General features: G+C 37.0%; 1 protein-coding gene across 2 annotated transcripts; it reads left to right on the top strand.

The window, feature by feature from the left end:
- The first annotated feature begins 59 nt into the window (after window positions 1-59).
- Window positions 60-23,522, top strand: LOC143893010 (myosin-2-like). Of its 2 annotated transcripts, XM_077397936.1 has the most exons (24): window positions 60-1,361; window positions 2,362-2,463; window positions 2,573-2,716; window positions 2,818-2,968; window positions 3,092-3,119; window positions 5,427-5,592; window positions 5,803-5,866; window positions 6,009-6,022; window positions 6,107-6,191; window positions 10,038-10,141; window positions 10,246-10,384; window positions 11,089-11,207; window positions 11,770-11,922; window positions 12,029-12,118; window positions 13,845-13,922; window positions 14,942-15,100; window positions 15,926-16,129; window positions 16,966-17,171; window positions 17,269-17,404; window positions 19,768-19,897; window positions 20,275-20,421; window positions 20,568-20,683; window positions 21,801-22,013; window positions 22,616-23,522. In XM_077397936.1, the coding sequence occupies exons 1-24, from the start codon at window positions 885-887 to the stop codon at window positions 23,093-23,095; spliced, it is 3,705 nt and encodes a 1,234-aa protein (XP_077254051.1). In that variant the 5' UTR covers window positions 60-884; the 3' UTR covers window positions 23,096-23,522. The 2 variants fall into 2 exon arrangements, with proteins under 2 accessions (XP_077254051.1, XP_077254052.1); XM_077397937.1 differs by lacking the exon at window positions 11,770-11,922.
- The last annotated feature ends 20 nt before the right edge of the window (window positions 23,523-23,542 follow it).

Genomic DNA, 23,542 nt, shown 5'->3' with positions numbered 1-23,542 from the left:
TAATTTTCTCTGACGACAAGAGAGCTACAAGCCCCAGTCCCCACTTTCCTCAGGTCAGGTGTTGGGCTCTGGTTTTGGCATATAACGGAAGACAGATGGGAAATGGGCCCTGTCTGGAATTTGAATTTCTAATAAAGCAAGCTGAGCTCCTTTCAGGGAAGGATTTTTTAGATTGATTTCTTTTCTGATGGACCGAAAACATCTGCTTTCTTCAGATTAGGTTTTCTTTTTCTATGCCCGAGAAATCTCCCACGTATTTTGTTATAAAGAAAATGCATGCCTCTCTTTTCCCGCCATTAATCCTTCCAAGGTAAAGCTCAGATTCTCGAGATTCCTTGGAATTCATGGCCTTGTAGGCATTAAATTTGGGTTATTTTCATTCTCTCCTTCTTTTTAGATTTATCGAGTGCGCAGTAGTAAAAGTTCATAAAATTCTCTTTTCTTGGAGTAGCTTTTGATCAGATGACAGCAATCGGGTTTTGGTGGAGGGTTATGTCAATTTCGGTGTTTGAATTGGGCGAAAATTATTATTCTGCTGAATGAATGTTTTCCTTTTTCCTTTTAGAGAAAGACTCGATCGAGATATGACAATCGGACGAAATTCTTGGGTTTTTTTTTGTGGAGGGTTATGATAATCCGGCAATGAATTTTTTTTATTTTATTTAATTTAATTCAGCTACACGCAGTTCATATCCTAAAAATCACGATGGGATGAGTTATAATAGATTAGGTGGGGAATTTAGTTTCGGATTTCTATCTTGAGATTTGTGAAGATTTGGGTGAGATTTTGGTTTCTTGTTAGAGGATTTGGTGATTGATTGGGAGATTTTTTTGAAGTGGATTCGAGACTGAGGCATTTTGATCTGGATTAGGGTTTTGAAATCATGTTGTCCACAATGTCGTCTTCTTCTCTTGCTCGTAGCTCCCTTGAGGAAATGCTTGACTCGATACGTAGAAGGGATGAGCGGCCTAAGGATGTACCGCCCGCATTGCCTGTCCGCCCAACATCGAGGGCACGGTTGCCATCATCGAGACGGTCACTGCCTATTAATTTTAGGATTGGCGATGAACTGCCTGAATATCTTCCTAATGATTCTGTAGAGGTGGGGGAGAAGAAAGAAAAACGGGTTTCTTCAGACGATAAAGAATTGGGTTTTAAAGGTGGGATGTTTGGCAGCAAAAAGAAGTTGAAGGTGGAGCCGCCTGCTGAGTCGCCCTATGTTAGAATGGTCGAAAAGGAGAGTTGTGAAGAAAAGATAGAAGAAACCGGTAATCTGAATCCTGCAGCCGTGCCTTTGTCAATTAAACCATCGACCGAGGAATGTGAGCGGTGTGACCCCATCAGCTATGTTCTTCAAAAGGTACCTTGTACTTTGCAGATTTCAGCTTCCTTTTATCTTTTCTGGAACTTGCGGATGTGGGTGTTGCCACAATTTAACTGATTTGCATGTGTGGATGGTATATTACTTTCATAAAGCTTTCATGGTGCTGAAGCTTGTATTTCACAAAACTTTATAAGTAGGTTGTAGAGAGTCATTTTTTACGTGTTTAAATAAAATTATCTTACATTTTCTATAGTTGAAAGATTTATGAATTGGCAATCCTGGGGCCTTGAGGAGTTTCATTTGTTGATGATTTCCTCGCAATTAAGTGACAGGATGTGAGCAGCAACAACAAAAAGTACAAAATCATCTACTCTAGGAAAGCTTTATTTAGTGTGAAATCCCAAAGTAGAAGATCTAATGTAAAAATCCCAAGAACAATCATGCAATTATAGAGAAATAAAAAAGCGAACAGTAAATCGAGCTTCAAATTGATCAAAACTGTTGGATGAAAAGAATAAAGTTCGTAAAATTTTCCAATGACAAATGCATCTAGCATTTGAGATTGATGGCATCCCATAGACACAATGTTTAGCTAACTCCTTGTGCAATTGGGAATATTTCCGATCTGTGCTGGGAATGAGTCCAAAACAATATTGAAACCTCGGACAAGAGGCATGAGTGCTAGGTTTCCTGGTGAAAGGCTTATGAACCCATGACAGTTTGCCTTCTTCGAGCCAGATGCTGGGAGGAGTACCTATTTGATTTCCATTATTTTGCTTCCTAGGTAAACTATGCATTTCATTATGTTCTCGGTTCTTCATTTCCTAAGTATCGAAGTGTGTTAGTGACACTGAGTGACTACAATCTAGTTTTTCTTTCATCCTCTTTGATTTCGCTGGTGGAATGAATGCCATTTTATTCATGAAAGAGGCTAGTAAAGTTGCATCAAAGGCATAGCCTTTTCGTTTGGTTGCCTTGACTGCTTCAGGTAATTGTGGTTTGGTACTTAATGTAGACGTGACACATTTTGTTTCAGAAACTTCGTGTTTGGTGCCGACTTCAAAATGACCAATGGGAACTGGGAAAGATACAATCAATTTCAGGAGAGGATGCTGTCATTTTGGTTTCAAACGGCAATGTAAGTTTATAACTTCTCTTCTAGCGGTCTTTTGTAGCTTCAAGTTTTCAGGCTTGAGGACTTAAGCTGGTGGGATTAACACGTTCTTGTATGCCGTTATGACCATCAGGTCGTGATTGTGTCAACAGAAAACCTCTTGCCTGCAAATCCAGATATCCTTGAGGGTGTGGAAGATCTTATACAGCTTAGTTACTTGAATGAGCCTTCAGTTGTATACAATCTTCAATATAGATATACCCGTGATATGATTTATGTAAGTATTACATGATACATATTTATTTGCTTTTGCCTACAGCGTGGGTGTTGCTCCCAAATCAATATTTTATTGATTGTTTACTGTTTTTCTTTATCTAGACCAAAGCAGGGCCTGTTTTGGTTGCAGTCAATCCCTTTAAAGAGGTGTCTCTTTATGGAAATGATTTTGTTGCAGCTTATAGACAGAAACTTATGGACAGTCCACATGTCTATGCTATAGCTGACACTGCCTTTAGTGAGATGATGAGAGGTGAACATTATGATATTTCTTTTCTAGAAACTTTAATATGTTGGGTTAAGTGGCGCTCAATAAGGAGGCATAATTGGCTTGTTCTTGAAGCATCATACTTTTCCGTTTTTGTGGATTTTGCAGATGAAGTAAATCAATCCATTATCATAAGGTAATTTGAAGATTTTGGTCTCAGTTTTGCATGAAGTTTGGATACTTTGGTTTTGCTACTGATCTTCCCCGAGTTATATTGTGACATGTCTACCTATATCCGTGCCTTAAGCTACCTTTTAACATTGAAGACCCTTTTCATCTATTTGGTATTAGCATTCCTTTAAGAAATAATAAATAATTTCAAATTTTTGGGCAATGTCATAATTAAATTTCTGCTGCTTACTTTTTTTTTATCAAATATTTATGTTGCAATAGGCATGTCTTTTCAGTTGACCGAAACTCAGAAATACGAAAAAGGCATCACCAGCTAAACAAGTTTGATTATCAAATATCATATTATCAGAAGTGGATAGAACGAATAAGCTATCCTGTTTCAGTTAAACAATCTTCACAAAGTTTATGGTATAGAATCTATTGATTCTACTTCTTTACAGTGGTGGAGCTAAAGGAGCTTAAAAACTGAGTCCTAGAAAACATCTTATATATCCTGTTGCCTTTAATAATAGGAGAAAATGGCATGCTTACTGCTTAGCCTTAGATTTTTGTGCTAGCATGTTGATACTTTACTTTTACATGGTAATTCAGAATGTGTTTCACCTCATTATTATTTAGCTTCTTCAATTTATGGTGTTTGATAGACTATCAAAATTTATTTTAATTTTTAATGTGGAAACTCTCCCAAATTATGACCGCGCCAACTGAGTACTCGACTGCGTCGTGTCGAGTCGACTTCAATTTTCTTCGGCCGTGTTCCGTGCCGCATCCGCCTTTTAAACAATGACTATGATTTTGATTTATGCATTTCAGTTGTTTTGGTTTCGTTTTTGTCAGGGATAGAAATAGAAACATTTTGGTCATTTCATGTCGGTTTCAGTGGAAATTTGAAACCATGCAGTCCGCAAGATGGCACAACAGTTCACATGAATGCTCATCAGTCTACACGAAGATGTAACCATGCTCACAAAAGCATACCACTCTCTGAGAAGGTACAACAGTACACAAAGAGACATAAGGAATCAAATTTCAATTTTGGTTTGGATTTTGTTCCCACTGAAGTGAAGGTACTAAGTGAAAGTTTCTGAAAGTCCATTAAAATCTTGTAAAAATCATAGAAGTTTGTGGAAGCCCATGGAAATGATGAAAATTTAAGATGAAACTTTAGGAAATACTATGATAAGTACAAATACACACCTAGAAACCACCATATAAGGAAAACAATCATTCATAATAGTTTAACATGATTGAACACCTAATGACATGTGATATCACCAATGTCTGGAATAGTAAGGTTCATTCTAAACATAGATATTCATATTTCACATATTTTGAAAGTTGATGATCATTTAGTTTCTTTTACTCTTCAACTTAGAATGGATTCTAATGTTTCCGGAATATATGACACTTTTTAATTTTGTTGGTGCATAGCAAGGAATCAATCTTCGGAATTAGTTCCCCATTGAAACCAACACATGTCGGCTGAAACTGACATGGATTGGCAGAAGCTTAAATCCATGACACAACAGTTCATATAAATACACAGCAGTCCATTCGAAGGGATAGCAATCCTCACAAAGATACAGCAGTTCGTTAGAAGGAACATCACACGAATACACAATTGTCTTCACAAAGAGTCAGCAGTCAACATGAAGGCACAACACACGGAGGAAGCCTCCTCCATATAAGGGCACAGTATCCCACACACAGATACAACAATTCACACTTCATGCAAGGCTGCACTCCAGTCTAATCTTCATGAAAAATAGTTTTTTGCACATTTTCTTCCTTGATTTATTACCAAAAGAGGTATAGCGGGTTGGTACACTAGGGCACAACGAACTCTGAGAACATAAGTTTTTTGTGCACGAAGAGAGAACACCCTAGAGTTTTGGAGGGAACCACACAAGCAGTGGAGTTAGGGTTAGGACAGAAGAAAGTGAAAGAAAGAGGAAATGGTGGGAAGAGGAAATTTGTAAGGTTTGAATTGTATACCCCACGACCCCAACATAAGCTCAATTTGATCGCCACTTATAGTATAAAATTACAAAAGATGCCATTTTGATGGTCCACATCCTGCCCACTTCAGTAACAAAGGAAATAGACAAAGAAGGCATATAAAGAGTTCTACTCTTAACCACAATAATTGCAGACTTTTCATTTTCTTCTTCTCTACTGATTGTTGAACAGTAATGATGTACTTATTTATGAAGTGTTGACTTATCTAAGATCCATCATCTACTTGGAATCATGTATTGAGCCACACTCGGTTGACATTATTTGGCATTTCAATATGTGACTTGTTTCACAGTGGTGAAAGTGGGGCCGGCAAAACAGAAACAGCAAAAATTGCAATGCAATACTTGGCTGCACTTGGAGGTGGGAGCGGGATAGAGTTTGAAGTTCTGCAAGCAAATTCGATACTAGAAGCTTTTGGGAATGCAAAAACTTCAAGAAATGATAACTCCAGTCGATTTGTGAGTTTTTTCTCCTCATGATGGAAGGTGCTCTTAGTAGCTGTTGTGGGATGAAATTCATGATGTGCCTTTATCTTCAGCGCAAAGTCTGCCTCCATGATCAATTAGTTTTCTTGTGATATGCACATTCTAGTTCTTATGTTGCATTTCATGGCTGAGATTACCTTGATAATTTGCATTTGACTTTACTTGTTCTTGACATTTGTGCAGGGGAAGCTGATTGAAATCCATTTTGGTTCAACAGGGAAAATCTGTGGTGCTAAGATTCAAATCTGTGAGCATGCTTTCAATGTCTTATCCCCCATTGGAACATATACAATTTATACCTGATCTACATTTTTTAAATATTTACTGACTCACTCTTTTACTGCATTTTTTTCCAACAAACTTCAACTTACCCATACTTTTATGGACAGTTTTGCTTGAGAAGGTACTTTACTCCCATCTAAACTTATAGTCGGATATCATTTACTTTCTTGTTCCAATTTTGAAGAATCACTGTTCTTTTGATCAGTCAAGAGTGGTTCAGCGAGCGAAGGGGGAAAGATCATATCATATCTTTTATCAACTCTGTGCTGGAGTTCCTCCTTTTCTTAAAGGTCATTATACCATTATTGTATCTGTGCGAGTTGAGTCTCCTATTTTATGCTTAATTATCTGTCAATTTGAGATGTTAATACGTCCTATCTCCTATTAAATTTTATGCATTATCTGATTGTGGGTGCTGTAGAATTTCGAGTCCTTAAGCAGTTTCGCAACTTGTGATTGTGTGGAAGTCTTCTTATGTAAAAAATGAGCCTGAAAACATAAAATATCTGAAATCTTCTACTTGGAGACTTTAATTGAGCTGCACAGATTTGATGAGCTGTTAAATGCCGACCTCTTTTTTAAGGATGCATTTTGTCATGTATTTCTTTAATGGAAGTAGTGAGAAGCAGCTATCTCCTTAGTTGTTACTATGTGGAACTTAAGTCTACCATCTCAACAGTTGGATGTGGTGGTAGTGTATTAGTGCAATGGGTCTTATGAATTTTAGAAACACTGTCAGGGCTGTTCTAATGTCATAGTGTAACTTGGAAACTACAAATGCTACTTTCCTGCCAAAATTCTTTTTGCATATGACATAACCTTCCTTTTCATTTCTTTGTTATATCTTGAATCAGAACCAACCAACAAGGTGTATTATTCACGTATTAATTCATATTCCATCTGAATAATGAATACATTTACAAAACTATCCCTTTTATTTGGTTTTTGTTAAGAATATGCAAAATCCTTTTCCCATCAGTTATGACGAGAAACTCAAGGAATATCAAGTGCAACTGTAATGCTGTATGCTCATCCATGAGTCACTTCCAAGAAATAGTTGATTCATCTATTTATCATGTTCAAGAATCAACAGAAAAAATAAAGGTGATCTTTCTCTAGTGCACCGCTGACCAGGTGAATGAATTAAATACCAATCTCTCCATTTGGTTAATCTGCTGACTTGAACAAAGTAGCGTCGTTGATCCTAAAATTTAAGCATCTTCTGTATCCACCTTAGTGACTTGCAGTAAGTGGGTGTGGGAAGTGACACTTCTCAAAAAAGCCAGAAAGTAGCAGTGGGTTGGAACTTAAACCAAGTGGGAGTGGGAAGCGGCACTTCTCAGAAAATCCAGAAAGCAGGAGTGGGTTGGAAATCTCTGTACGGAATAATGCTGAAATCTTCATCGATGGTTATTAGTTGTATTTAAAACTTACTCACTTACAGATTCTCTTACATTCGCTTAGTTTATTGCATTGTCTATGATGAAAAGTAGCCAAGAAACTTGAAACAACACAAAATTAGTGGCATTAGAGTTGGATTTGCTTTATTTATGGTAGCAGCCGTCAGTGGTGGGAGGAAAGGAGGTTCTATAGTTGGCGTAGGAGAGAAGGGGTGTGATTTGTTGAGGATTTAGGGTATAATATGGCTTACCAGATTTCTGTTGAGGGACAGAAAAATAAAGAAGCAGCGTTAGAATAACCTTTTCGATGCGGCGAGATGAGGCATGGACTATGTCGCTCTCTTTAAGGTGAATTTGCACCTCTGTGGAAACTAACTTCGATGCAGTAGATTACTGGCCACAATCACCCCCAGGATACAACAGCCCGACACACCGTCGATCTCTAAGAGCTGCACGATCCAAGAGATTCGAACCACTCGAACACTACAGTTGCTCAACAAAATATGTAAAATAGAAAGAAGAAGGAAAACTCTTTACAGTAAGATTATGGAAAAGAAGAAGAAACAGTAAAACTTTTGTAATAGTTTTTCGTTGTGTTAAGAAATACCGAGATCATTCTCTTTTTATAACCCAAATATGTCCGTTCAACACGCCCTTTAATGTAGTAAAGGCACCCTTTAAAAAAAGAGTTGTTTACGTTACAGATGCGAAGAGTCTCATCCCAACGGTCAAAACGCTTAGGAATAGCGGCATTATTTACCCAGTAACGACAACATACCTAATAACGTCGGTGCTATTACTGAAGAATGGCGAAGGTAAGGGTAAAGATTGATGCATCAAAATTAAAATTTAGGGGGAAGGGAAAAACCTTGACTCACGCGCGCCGGGCCGGTTGGCGTGCATGTGTGGTATAGCCAAAAACCCACCAGGTCCACTTGGTGGCTCATGCGCGTAGGCCCCATTTCTCCTCTTCTCATTCACAGAGCTAAAGAAGTGAAAAGCTATATAAACCCATGAAGTTTTTCTCCACTTTCCAATATGGGACTATTCACTTTTGTGAAGGAAGTGGGCAAACTCATTTTCCAAATGGTTCTGTTTTCTCATTGAATTTTTCCAGTGGTCTGAGACGTTTGGCTATTATTTGATTCAGTTCTTAATCTGTATCTTTCTTCTGGTACTGATAGTACTATGATAACTTTCAGAGTTATTATCAGAGTTCTCGTTTTGTTCCTCACTGCCTTCCTTGCTAATGAAGTTTTCGACTTTTCAGTATTATCTTCCATCCTATTTGCTGTTAAAATCACACATTTGTTTCAGTAAGCTATGGAGGAAGATATTCTAGAAGTGCCACCTAGTTTGAAACTTCTAAACCACTCTCTAGTGGAATTAATGGACAGACGCACATAGGTGATAATCCATAAACCAGGACTTGGTTTCAGTCGCTTATTGAAATTGGTTAACTAGTGCTATATAAAGAGTTTTATATTATTTTGAAAAGGAACAATTTTATTAAAAAGAAGAAGAAACAGTTCACAAGAGGGGCAGAGATTGCCCAATACACAAAACCAAGCCATTGATTCCTTCTCTAGGTAACATATCAACTACTCATTTGCCTAATTCTTGATATGAACACAAGATATATCTTATCCCCTAGCCAAATCCCATATTCCATGATAATATGTGCTAACCTCCACTGCAATGCCCCCAAAATTGTGTCGGGTCCCTTTCTTCTTCGAATCTCCCATCTATGTCTCTACACTTTATAGAAATCTGTAACTTCTCTGCTTTGACCAGCATCTCTTTATTGATGGACGACTTTTGAATACCAAATCTATTTCCTTCTTCTATTCCCGTTATGAATATTCATCAACATGTATTTGTCCTCTATGGAAGCTGGCGATGGAATCCTTGTCAATGATTTCCGGAGAGCTCATAAACAATAAAACATAAACTATTCATACTCCCTATATAATTTTTCCACGGATGGTATCCTTGCATATGTCGCTATCAATGATTGCCGAGGCAAGGTTTTAAATTTCAGTTTCGGGGGTAATTTTGGTCCTCACTGAAACTGAAATTTTAGCCGAAATCCCGAATTTCAGCCGAAAATCGGTAGAAGAGCTCAAAATGTCGTTTTCTTGGGCAGAAATTTCGGCCGAAATTTTGTGAAGGAATAAAAAATTAATAGTTTATCAAGAATTTCACCGAAATTTCCAAAATTTCGACCAAATTTCGGCAATTTCAGTTTTGGTCATCACCGAAATCAGAAATTTTGGTCTGAAATTTTGGATTTTGGCCGAAATTTTAAACCTTGGCATGCTTCAAAACAATGAAACCTAACCTGTTCGTACTGCCAATAAAATCTGTTCAGTGGAGATTCTCACTAACCAATTTCAGATTTTTTTGTTTGCAGGAACATAATTTGTGGAATATTCATCAAACTTTGAGCATTAATGGAATATTTCTGTTATCCAGCTAAACATCTTTCAATATAGTATTGGATTGCAGGTTGCACCCATTCACAGGCACTGGAGCTACAGTTTCTTAAATCTTAAACAAATTGAAAACTGTCGTTTGCTTAATTTGAGGATGTTGTCTTTACCTCTTCAACACCTAAGATGTGCTATAACGGTTTTGTAGATACATTTTTCCTTTAATACTTCAGATAAAATTTTTGGGCATTTATGCATATGTTCTTCACACTGCGTTAATTTTTAGTTTTGTGTTGCTTTGCAGAGCGGTTGAACCTAAAAGCAGCGAGTGAATATGAATATCTGAAGCAGAGTGATTGCCTGACAATTGATGATGTTGATGATGCTCAAAAGTTTCATTTTCTGATGGTATCTGAAAAATTCATTATTACGACTTCATATTTTGAATTCTTTTTGTGTCTTGTAAGTCACGACACCATAACAACAGTTTTCTGTTTCTTCCATCTGACCAGGAAGCTCTAGATATTGTTCAAATTTGCAAAGAAGATCAAGAGAATGCATTTGCAATGCTTGCTTCAGTTTTATGGCTGGGAAACATCTCCTTTTCAGTAATCGACAATGAAAATCATGTGGAAGTTGTGGCAAATGAAGGTAGAAGGCTGCCTGCCTATATTTTTTTCCCAGACAGATGTTTAGAAAACCTTCATACTTGATAGTCTTTGTGAGGTGTCATTATTTTTGGGTGCTTTCTATTTATTTACGGGGTATTTCTCTCTTAGGGATTTTTTTTCCTTCTGAGAAACTGATAATAACTGATAAACATGTTAGTAATGGGGTTGCAATATGGGGATTAGATATTATGTTTACTCTGGAATTGTTAGTTACTTCCTTATTCAATGACTATCAATTTGTATATCGATTGCATTTGAGATTCTTAGTTTCATTGAGAGAAGAGAGATATGTCAGAATTTGTGAAGAAACTAATGAATGTAGTTGCAGATTAATGGGTAAATTGCATTTGACTTTATCTACTGCAATTATATTTTTTTTTCAGAGAGAGTCTAGGCATTTTAGCCCTTCCATTTTCACACTTTTTTTCACGTGAGAATGTCCTCGATACCTAGCTGCAGCTGTGTGACCGGTTTGCTAATGAAACCCCTTTGTCATTTTAAAATAACTTCAGAGTTACCCCCCAGGGTTGCTCTAATTGGTAGCATTGGTTAGTATTAATTAACCAACTTGACCAGAGTTCAAGTCTTGGGTGGTACAAAGGACACACTGGAAAATAACTTCGGATACTAGGATTTGCTTACGTTGGCAGGAATGTAGTGATTTTATCTTTAATACTGTTACAGATGTAACTATTGCTGCAAACTTGATGGGCTGTGATGTGCGGGATTTGATGTTAGCCTTATCTACTCGCAAAATTCGAGCTGGCAAGGATAATATTGTCCAAAATCTGACATTGCCACAGGTCTGAAAATTACGTATTGAGGCTTTATTCTCTCTCTCTCTCTCTCTCTCTCTCTCTCTCTCTCTCTTATATATATATAGAGAGGTAAAAGTGAGTATGAGCGGCCCCTCATATAGCTTATATGAGGTGACGGCTAGAAACACGGTGGGCCCACATTTTTGGGGCGATCCAAACCATTCATTTGATAGGCCCTGATATAGATAGGGTATGCCCAAAAAATCAGCTCCATAGGATCATCCCAACCCTTTGAATTGGGGAGGTGAAAATGGGCAGTTATAAATTTGCCCAAAATTTTCCACTTTTCACCTCCACAGTTGAAAGGGTTGGGATGATCCTATGGCCCTGATTTTTTGGGCACACCCAATCTACCCTATCAAATGAATGGTTTGGATCACCCCAAAACTGTGGGCCCACCTTGTTTCTAGCCGTCACCTCATATAAGCTTATATGAGGGCCCACTCACACTCACTTTTCCCATATATATATATATATATATATATATATATATATATATATATATATATATATATACAGTCTCTTATTTGTTTCTTTTATTCCTCAGGCCATTGACACTAGAGATGCACTAGCTAAATATATCTACGCTAGCTTGTTTGATTGGCTTGTAGAACAAATCAACAAGTCACTTGAAGTGGGCAAACAGCATACCAGGAGATCCATAAGTATCTTAGATATCTATGGATTTGAATCTTTTTATGTATGTGTTTTATGTGACATGCTCATTAGGCATTACTGCTTTATTTTATTTTATTTTATTCTGAATGATAATCTTGTATCCTGATAATTTATCTGAACTTTCCCAGAAGAACAGCTTTGAACAATTCTGTATAAACTATGCGAATGAGAGGCTGCAACAACACTTCAATCGACATCTGTTCAAACTTGAACAGGAGGTGAGCATCCTGGATCTATTGTAGCATCAACATTGCTGGGCATACATGATGCTGCTTTTTTTAAATGTGAGTTTGATGCAGCTTTTCTAAGTTTTGTTTCAGTATGATGTCTTTAATGAAGGGCACTTTGTTGATATTTGCTTGTCATGTTATTGTAAGTTTCCTTTTGGGAGGTTTAATCATGTTGGGCAGCGGGGAACTCCGGGGGACTTGAGGAGTAATGTCTTAGTCCCAAGAAACGGGTGTTTTCTTGGTAGTTGATGAAGGGTGTTTTCTTATTGTTACCCAAATCAATGTGTAGACACACACTCATATGTAGATTGGGAATAATATTTGGTAATTGAGAATTATCCCACTACAAACGGCGTACACCACAAATATGGCAACCATATAAGTGATCTGGTACCGACTCAGCTCGAGTCTTGAGATCGCTCTACATAGAAGTGTAGAATTAGTTTTCAGGATGTCATGGACAGAACCATAACATTGATGCACTATGTTCTGAAGGGATGGTCATACTTTTAAAAGGAGAGACCAAAGCACCCAAAAAAAGTGTCCATTAATGCTTGGAACAGACGTTGAGAAAAACTGTGATCCATATCATATAGAATTTCGAAGAGCATAAATGCTGTCATTTGTTTGGCCAATTATTGATTGTTGGGGTTGATTTGTTAGACTTCTTGAAGCCAAACCTGTGGTTCTAGAGAAGATCTTTACGATTTGTTCATATTTAAATGTTTCTACTGACAATGTGAACTTTTCTCTTCCGTATATCTATTATAATATAATGTTTGATGATTAAAAATCATTAAATATTTAAATCTGTTAATAAAGAATGTAAATGTAAGAAAAAGAAATAAATAGATAACCAGTACATGTTTATTTGTCTTGCACAACGCAAATCAAGTAGGGTGAATTGATCGACACTTAGTTTACTGTAGCTAAGGTCACTGTTATCTTAATGTTTTGCATTTTGAGGCGGGTTGGGATGCTTCGATACTTAACAACGTGTCATGACCATCAACCATTATTACTCCTAATGAAAAGAAGGTGGGCATTGCACATGTTTATTTATAGTTATGTTTTTTCCCTTGCCTCTCATTTTTTATATTATTCATTGTTCTTTTCCAGATCTATTTATATTTTACATGAAATTTTGCTTTATCTTTTGGATGGAATTGTCATGGTCTCTAAATTTTCGGAGCTTGCTGTGTTGGATCCCTGCCGACACTTTGATGCTGGGTATCTTTCCCATTCCATTTCCCGCGGACATTTTGATGCTGGGTACCTTTCCCATATGCCCGGGTAACAGTGGTCTACTCATGCCAAAATACGACACTGACTCCAAATTGTTGCCTTATAGGCTATCTGCAAACCATTGTAGATTGGTAATAGGTCTTTGTTTTGGTTGCCACCTCCTGCTAATTCATTTTCCTTTATAAATCCTTTCTCGTTTTGGGTGGTAGGAGGATTATGCTTTTTACTGGTTACCCACTGCTTATCGGTATGTAGTTATGAAGAGACAGCAATCCGAAAGTTTAGGAATGTCCGTTGTGAAATTTGGGATGAGATTTACATTTCTAAAGTTCTATTTTCTCCCCACCTTCAAGAAATTGTTTTCCTTTTCTCTCAACTGAATGTATCAACTTTCTGTACTTTATTATTAGTTTAATACCATTACCTGATGGTAGAAGTAGTTCCTCAGCACCTTGAATTCCTTCTGCAGGAGTATTCCGAGGATGGAATTGATTGGACTAAAGTTGATTTTGAAGACAATCAAGATTGTCTCAATCTATTTGAGAAGGTATGCTTCCTTTATCTGCACCAAGTATGTATGAGTCAATTATTGAGATACACAGAATTCTTGTTCCATTATGGCTTAAAAAAGATCCCATGCCGCTAAATGCTTTTTAGTATAATAGAAACCATAATACAGGGTTTCCGCATCTTCTGGTTCCATTGGTTTCTCTTTTTTTTTTCTTGGTATTTTTCTCTGGCTTTCTTGACAATTGATTTTGGAGATTATTGCTACTGCTATTCATTGTTATACTTATTTGACTAAAAGCAAATATATAAATCGAAACTATCGTCTTATTATTATTATTTTTTTGAATCATGAAACTATCGTCTTAATGCATTTGGTTCTCTGAAGTGCTGCTATCTTTTGAAATTTAGAACGAGATACAAACAAACTAGCTCGATGTTAGAACGAGATACAAACAAACTAGCTTGATGGTCACACTAACAGGTCATCAAATTATGGGTTTTATGTTTCCCAAAGTTTAAGCCATAGTTACTGGAAGCTCCCTAGTTGGGTAGAAAGCTGCTTCGGAAGCTAAATTCTTCTAACTTTTCAAATTTAGCAGAAGAATGCTTCCTTCTAATTAAGAGTACATTTCTTAGTTAGGGGATTATTTTTTCATAAAAGAGCATTTTCCTCTTTTGGTAATCCCAAAGGCGTGCATTTAGAAATGGAGCGTTATTCAAAACTTAAAAACTCATCTTAAGTTTCAAATAAAACTTATATGATTATTAAAAAAATACATTAAATCTAAATGAATAAAATATCAAACCTGTACCAGTATACACCCCTAAAACTTTAATTTTAATCAGCCTTGAAGTTTTCTTTAACTAGCTGTAATCCTAACCACCATTAGCCCTTCCTCCCTAATCTACTATATAATATATGTTTCTATGCACTTCTCATTCGCTTCTAATAAGGCGTATTATATGCTTTATGTTCACTTCGCATGACATTTCTCACATGTTTCCTCTTTACCTTCTGATTGCTTCCTTTGTGCTTTTGTCTTATATGTATTACAGAAACCACTTGGACTGTTGTCCTTATTGGATGAAGAGTCGACTTTCCCAAAAGCTACGGATCTAACCTTTGCCAATAAGCTTAAGCAACATTTGAATGCTAACCCCTGCTTCAAAGGGGAAAGGGCCGGGGCTTTTAGCGTTCGCCATTATGCTGGAGAGGTTGGTTATTCTTACTGCCAAACTTTGGAGCATGGTTTGCAAAATTGTGCTTCAGACTCAACTTCGTCTGCCTGAAATCATGACTTAGGCAGGTCAGATTTTGACATGGTTGACTTGTGATTTTCTGGTCATGACAGATGGAATTGTTATTTTTATTTTTAAATGTCGATAAATATGGAAAAAATATGAAACAATAATCTTCAAAAGGTAAGAAAATTACATGAACAATTGCCCTTAAATTATCTGTATCCATTTAATGGGGAAGTATTTGTCCTACGAGCATTCTCCCCTTCAGTCGATTTTGAAGTCCTATCTCATAAAAAAAGGGCGGCCCAGTGCACGAGGCTCCCGCCTTTGCGGAACAATAATCTTCAAAAGGTAAGAAAATTATATGGACAATTGCCCATAAATTATCTGTATCCATTTAATGGGGAAGTATTTGTCCTACGAGCATTCACCCCTTCAATCGATTTTAAAGTCTGATAGCACTTTCTACCGTGTTTCCAATATTTCTTCTTAATTAAGTTAAAAGATATTTTACTTAAACCTAATAATTCTTGAGTGATTGAAAGATACCATTAAAATAAAAAACAGTAATGGAACTTAGTGGCTTACCCGAGTTATCGAGTGATTCCAGTGAGTTGAAAATTTTGCTCAAACAAGTCTTGCCCAACTTATGAGATGACCTGAGGTGTTACAAATTTTTATCCAGTTATTTTTGGCGCTGAGTTGACTTGTGTGGGTTTGCAGACCTTCTCTAAATCAGTTATTTTCTTTAGCTAATGAAGTTTGCTTTTCATATGATTGACATGAGAGTTTTATCAGGTTTTGTATGACACAAGTGGCTTCTTGGAGAAGAACAGAGATCCACTGCACTCCGAGTCCATCCAACTTCTCTCATCCTGCAGTTACCAACTACCTCAGTTATTTGCCTCCAAAATGCTTAATCAATCTCGGAAGCCCATGAGTCCTCTCTGGAGGCCAAGTGGCCCTGATTCCCAGAAGCAAAGTGTTGGTACAAAGTTTAAGGTAAAGATTACTATTTGTAGTTTCTAAACTTGAGATATATGTTTAACATATAAATAAACTCATAGTCTATCTATGAAACACGCTGGAATTATGAATTCAACAACATTTTATCTGGAACCAATCAAGAAAGCATCCCAGTATCTGGATCAATCTGAACTGAGTCCATTTTGGATCTATATGAGAGTCTAGAAGTTCTTCAATTTTTATAATTGTAATTAAGAATGAGGGGCAGTCTTGTTTAAATTTGAATCTATGTGGACTGAGTTGTTTGTAACAGACACCCAAATATTTGGTACATTCTTTGATGTTTTGGAGGATTTCTCGTGGAAGATGTGTGCACAAAAGGTACGACCCAACCTCATGGGCATACTTTTTCGTGTCTTGCCAGTGTCCACATGTACTTCATTTTCAAGTCTTACCCATACCTGCATGACCTAGGTTGTTATTTTCCCATGTCATATCTATATCACATTTTAGGTGTTTTTTTTTGTGCAATTTGTTGGTAAGGAAAATATAATGTTCTTCATGTTTAGTGCCTATGATATGTCAAGCAGAAAATCTTGAAAAAGAGATTCAAATGACATAACTAGGATTCCCGCAAGATAGTGATGAATGCATCAAGTTAGAACAAGGATGTAGTTGAGTTTTATGAACAAATCCATCAATTGGGTGTTTTGAGTTACAACTGGAATCACCCTAAAGTTTCCAATATTGCAGTTTCCTATATTCTCAGTGACTGAACTATATAAATTTGGGCCATTTTTATCTGCCCTTGGAAACCTGTCACATTCTATTCTTGATCTCCACAACTGAAAGATTCTCTGAAATGCTTGTAGGGTCAACTGTTCAAACTGATGCAGCGGTTGGAAAATACCACACCACATTTCATTCGGTGTATAAAGCCGAACAGTAAGCAACTACCTGGCTTGTATGAAAATGATCTCGTCTTACAGCAGCTCAGATGCTGTGGTGTCCTGGAGGTTGTGAGGATATCAAGGTCTGGCTATCCTACCCGAATGACACATCAACAATTTGCAAGAAGGTAGTTCATGAAATCTTTTAATCCGTCACTTCTTTACTAAATATCAAAGCTGTTATTTATGACAAATCTTGACACATGCCTTCATATTTTATCTTAGGTATCGTTTTCTTCTCTTGGAGAATGTTGTATCCCAGGATCCACTAAGTATTTCGGTGGCCATTCTTCAGCAATTCAATATCCACCCGGACATGTATCAAGTTGGTTATACAAAGTTATTTTTCCGAACAGGGCAGGTAATTCCCTTCTCCCTACTCCCATTGTTATTTTTTATTTCAGAGGGGACTGTAGTTGAGATAAGAACAAAGTATACAAGAGGACATCCCGCCTTACCTCCAAACCCAAATAAAAAACAAACATATTGAGTTTTTCCTCTAAAGGTACAGATGCCCAAAGCATCACAATGAGCAGATCCCCCAGATTCCCTACGAAGCTGATACCAAGAATAAAACAATATGTAGTCCTTAGTAGTGCGGGCAAAATTAGCTAGCGAGTCAGCCGTTTGGTTACCTTCTCTGTAATGGTGGGTTATGATTGTATTCACATTTCTCAATAAACCCTCAATCTCTTGCCAATAATAAAGGATTGACCATGGAATATTGTCCTTCCCCTCAATGACGTTGATCGATACCTGACTATCCGCTTCAACCCAACGCTTTGGATCTCACCCAGGTTTCTTTTAGATGTGCTGTGAATGTTTACCTTAAGGGAGTTGTTATGACTTCTAATCCATGTTACTCAAGGAGGAACCACTTTGATTTGATCAATGCCCAATTGAGACAAGACCATCGATTCTATAAAGGAGCATTCTTTTCTAGGAATGATATTGCCTACGATGGACTTGATCCTGTCCAGAATAGATCTGATCATTATAGAAGGGGGTCTAATTTTACCTTCCATTCGCCTGCTGCACCTTTCCTTCCCTATCTCCCATGATATAATAGAACTAACGATTCCAATAGGATTGCCAAATTTAGTTTGGCTCTTTTTGCTGGATATGTTATACCAGTAATACAACCGGCCATGCACACTCCAATCTTGGATCATAGGGATGTTGAGCTTTCTAGAGAAGTCATTCCAAATTGTGTTCGCCATACTATATCAAAGAAAAGGTGGTCCAGGTTTTCCTCTTGCCCATTGTCACAACAATCACACTTTGACGCTATATGCATAAATCTCTTTTGAATGAAAATGTCAATTGGGATAGCATAATTAAATAACTGCCACAAGAAGTAATAAATCTTGGTTGGCATATCCTTCCAGATGAATCTCGCCCATTTGAGTTCATATTATTGTTCACAATATTAGAAGGTAGATGATCATCGAACTTGTTCGTGTCCCATTCGCACTGCTCATTAATGACTTCTCTGATACACGTACACACATTCAATACCCAAACGTTATCCATATGACACAAAAGAGACGCATCGGTTATTCACCTATCCGTTCAAAAATTAATCCACCCTTTACCAACGCCCACTTGGTTTTAGAAAATCACATGTCTCAGGAGTAACATGTCCTTCCAAAGCTTTGAATCCTTCATTGTGATTAACCAACTATAATTTCTTCCTCCTTAACTACCTGGTAATCATGAATTCACTCCATAAAGAGTGATCTCCATGGAGCCTATGGATTGCTTTCAGCCTAAAAGGCATACCGACATCTTTCATCACTTTAATAGCAATTCCACCCTCCTTTTTTTTTTTGCAAAGCTTGTCCCATGCCAACCAGTGATGTACTGATTTGATAATATTTTTCCTCGTAAGCTTATCTCCACATGCTTAACTTCTTTTGTTCTTGTTAATCAGTTGATCGGAAGCACTTTCATACTTCAGAAACTTCATGATATTATGTAGAGATCTTTTAGCTCCAATAGAGAAGATAATAGTGTCGTCTGCAAAAAAACAGTCGGATATCGGCTTGCAGAAGTTTATATAGAGAGCTTCCAGCTTAATGATATCATAAGAGTGTTTATAATGGCATAGATATTTCATTTCTTCTTTATAATTAGTGTTTTATCAGATGAAACAAAGAGAATCACCGCCGGGAAGAGCCTGATACGTAAAGACTGCCCAATCCCCAATACAGGATCTTTTAATTTCCGAATTAATTACTTCACTTAGGTTTGGAAGAAAAAAATTATTTAAACTACTCTTGCAGATGTTTGAAATAGGGCATGTTTGGCCACACTGAAAAAAATTCCGTTTTTTTTGTGTGCAAATCTTTACTCTATACTGAGGTGTAAGGCAACACACTTTTTAGGTAAATATTTTAGGTATGGTGATACACTTTTTAGGTAAATATTCTTTTTAAAATGAAATTGTTCCTTCCGTACTTTCCATTGCCATTGAGCCAACTATAGAAACTACTGAACTGTTGCGACAACCTTTTTTTTATAAGCAATGGAATGCACTGTTTACGATAAAAAATTTTAAATAATTATTTGTTTAATTATTTATAAATTTGGACATTCCTGAGTATGCCAACCCCAACTAGTTTGGGACAAAGGCTTAGTTGAGATTGGGTTGAGTTGAGTTGAGTTGAGTTGGACATTCCTGAGTATGCATTGCCTGATGTGTTATATTTGCATGATTTATAGCTTGCTGTGCTGGAAGATACAAGAAACCGAAATCTGCAAGGAATTCTTGGGGTTCAGAAATGCTTCCGTGGTCGCAAAGCTCGTCATAATTTCCAAGAGGTTAAGAAAGGAATAACTACACTGCAATCATGTAAGGCATAAGTAGCTATTCAAATCTAAAGCGTTCTTTCTGTATCACAAGACTCCTGTTATTTTTTATGCTGTATTGTTTGAGTTTATCTTATCGAAACCTATTTGATGGAATTGTAACTGTCATAAAATTTATTTTGTAAACCAAATATCTGTATGGTATCATCTCAATTGAATGTTTATGTTTACAAAGAATTCTCAAACACAAGTCTGTTTTATGATAATAATTGTAATACATGCCATGCATGAGCTTATCCATGAACTTCTGTGATATTTTAATTTTTCAGATTCTGATCTATGATAATATCTTAATTTTTTTGGTTCATCAGTACCTTTCTGCTTTCTTTCTGATTGAATAGTATATCGTATCGTATGCAGTTGTAAGGGGTGAGAGTGCAAGAAAGGCATTTGAGCTTCTGATAAAAAGATGGAGAGCGGTAGTTCTTATACAGAAGCATATAAAGCAGCGGATCACCAGGAGAGCATTTATTGACTATCGAAATGCGATTATACTTTTGCAGTCAGGTAAAATCATGGTTTTACAATAGAAATTTATGCCTATACTTACAAATGACATTTTCTTTTCTTCAGTTATCCGTAGTTGGCTAGCTAAGAGACATTATGTGATTCTTCAAAATTTGACATTTTCTTTTCTTTCCTCTCTTCTTCAGTTATCCGTAGTTGGCTAGCTAAGAGACATTATGTGATTCTGCAAAATTTGGAAGAATCAAATACCAAGCGTACAGAAGATAAAAGGGTGGTAGACAGAAAGATTCAAAGAACGAAGGTATCTTTATGTCGGGTGCTTCTTTTAGTATGGAGAAAAACTTTTCCGTGTTTCATTTATTTTGACATTTTTGAGGTTATAGAGATGGCTGTAAAAATTTGTGATCTCTGTGGCATTATGAATTTTGTTGACGAATTATTCTCTGACGTTTAAAAACATTCTAGAGAAGGAAGAAGATACTTCTTCATCTTTCTGGAAATTGTTGGCCTTAAACTATTTGGTTGATGACATCTGGTCCAGATTATTCATAAGTTTTTCTTTGCACTTTTATTAAAAATATTGGCAATTTAGTCTATGTCCGATTTCAGTTATTTGGTTCACCATTTCATTGTTTGAGTAAGCTGGTATTTACAGCTATGGCATCCACCGATAGTCAAATTTCCTTAAGAATCACTATGAGATCCATTTGACCAATAGTCAAATTTCCTTAAGAATCACTATGAGACCCATTTAGTTGTATTCAATCTGGATATAAGAAACAGACTAAATGATATGCAAAGAAATGAAATGGGGAAGCTGATACCTGTCTGCTGAAAATTCAAGTGTCATTTAAATCACAGTGTTTCTCCATACTGAAGTAAAAGAAAAACAAGAAAAATATTACACAAAAAACTATGAAGGGCTGAGTAGCCTTCCCAAAAGAATAGAATGAATCCATAATCCTAACCGAATGGTCAAATGATCAGAATCAGGTGGCAATTGAGATTAGGTTACATCACTCACATGTCTACACAATTACACAGGTAACCTGATGGTCTTAACAATCATTTTCTCAGAGTAAATACAGTAGTTGCACAATTCTTCTATGGAGGGTCCACTCATGCTTTGGATCCTTTCAGCTTCTAAAATTTCTTATTTTCTACTTGTTCCTTCGTTCACATCATGCTACTTTTGGTAACCCAAGCAGGTGCATTGTCCCTCCCATTTGGGAGTCTCTGAGAACCACCTTACTCCGAAATGTATACGCAGTGTTGCCTCCTCCTTAAAACAGTCTATTGCTTAGAAACAAAACCTACTATAAACAAAACCTACTATATATTTTCATGTTGTATTTCTTGTTTGAAGATGCTGAACTGTCTAGTTTGAAAATAAATCAGAAGTATCGTTTTGTGAGCAGAATCCCCAACTGGAGCATGTTGAGATGCTCCCGCCAGTTATGGGAGAGCTTCAAAGGCGGGTTCGGAAGGCAGAGGCCTCACTGCGACAGAAGGAGGACGAAAATGTCACATTGCAGCAGCAACTACAGCAATATGAGACTAGGTGGACGGAATATGAGGCTAAAATGAAATCCATGGAGGAGATATGGCAGAAACAAATAACATCTTTGCAGGTGAATTTAGTGGCTAGTTTCTCTCTTTTCTTGGCACTTATTTGTCTTTCTGCCCTGTTTTTCCATGAATTGAACCTTTGGATGATTTCTCCATCTCTGTTTTTTTTCCTTCCAAGTCTCAAGATGTAAACATCCACAATCTATTGGTTGACATCTGCTTTTTTGAAAGATGGTGAAAAGCGAGCGGTATTTCTTGTCAAATTGAGAAAATTTGTTGAGACTACCTGAAAATATAATGAATTTAGATTAAGTTTCCCACTATGTGGACTATGGAGGGCACTCATAATTTTTCCATATTAGCCTTACCTTCCTTTAGTATACTGAAACGTTGATGGTGTGGGTTTTTTTTTGTTATTAGATATTGATTTCTTTGAGGTTGCTTTTCATCTTTGTTTAGTCCCGGATAGTTCCTACAGAAAAATGACTAAATATATGCTGATTTATGCCAGTGCAGTATTGTTTCTTCAAGATGAATACTAAATAACTTTTGCTTTTTATTCTTGTAGAAATTTGCTTATTTCGTGTCTTTTCCAATCATTTTAAGCATATTTTTGTTTGACTTGGCTCCACCAAATGACTAAATTTCCCTCATGTTGTTGCAGAAAAGTCTAGATGAGGCCAAGAAAAACCTAGAAGCTGACGATGTGGCAAGCCAACTCGCCAGGCCTGATGCTTCACCATCGCCCAACTATTACGATTCTGAAGACTCCATGTCCGTTGAGAGCCGAACTCCAGAGGGCACGCCGGCCAAAGTATATGCTCGCCCGTCCGATGTTGGACCAGGTAGAGAATCTGGTGGTGGCTGCAATGCAGTTAGCCACCTAGTGAGGGAATTCGAGCAGCGAAAACAGGCTTTTGATGATAATGCCAGGTTCCTTGTTGAGGTCAAATCGGGGCAGTCGGCTTCCAACATGAACCCCGATGAGGAGCTTCAGAATCTGAAACTTAAGTTTGAATTGTGGAAGAAGGAATACAAGGTCCGGTTAAGGGAGACAAAGACAGCGCTTCAGAAGATTGGAAAATTTGATGTGGAAAAGAGAAAGAAGAACTGGTGGGGGAAGAGGAGCACCAGGGGGGCATAGGATTTTCCATTTTTCTTAAATATATTTTTCATATTTGTTTCGGCTTTTTAAAGATGAGCCCATTGCTCGACCTGATGAATATGAAAGCCAAGCTGAGTCTCTTCCTGTCATGGATGGAAATGGCAATCAATCGGCAGAAAAACTGAAGGATTCCGTTGAGGTTCCAGTGCAACTATTTGTTGCTGCATTACCCGGCATGCTTTTGTTGTATGAGAAGGTGGTTGTATATCTTCATTTTTTGTTAGTTGGAGGGGATATAGAAAATGAATGTTTGTCTATAAGCACAAAGAGGCTTTTTCCAATAGGTTGGGGAAAATATGGACATGTATCTTTTGCTGGCTTTGATGTAATCATTAAGGAATGTATTTTGGACTTTTTTAAGTATGGAAAGGGAGCAAATCTACTAAAAGGAAAGCTGTTTTTATTATTTGAGGAACAGAGGAAGTA

This window comes from Tasmannia lanceolata, unplaced genomic scaffold (genome assembly GCF_043159265.1).
Source record: "Tasmannia lanceolata isolate RefF3 unplaced genomic scaffold, GAP_Taslan_0.1 ptg000015l, whole genome shotgun sequence".
In the NCBI taxonomy this organism is placed as follows: domain Eukaryota; kingdom Viridiplantae; phylum Streptophyta; class Magnoliopsida; order Canellales; family Winteraceae; genus Tasmannia; species Tasmannia lanceolata.
Note: the sequence above shows the minus strand (reverse complement) of the source record. Positions and strands in the feature narration are given on the sequence as shown.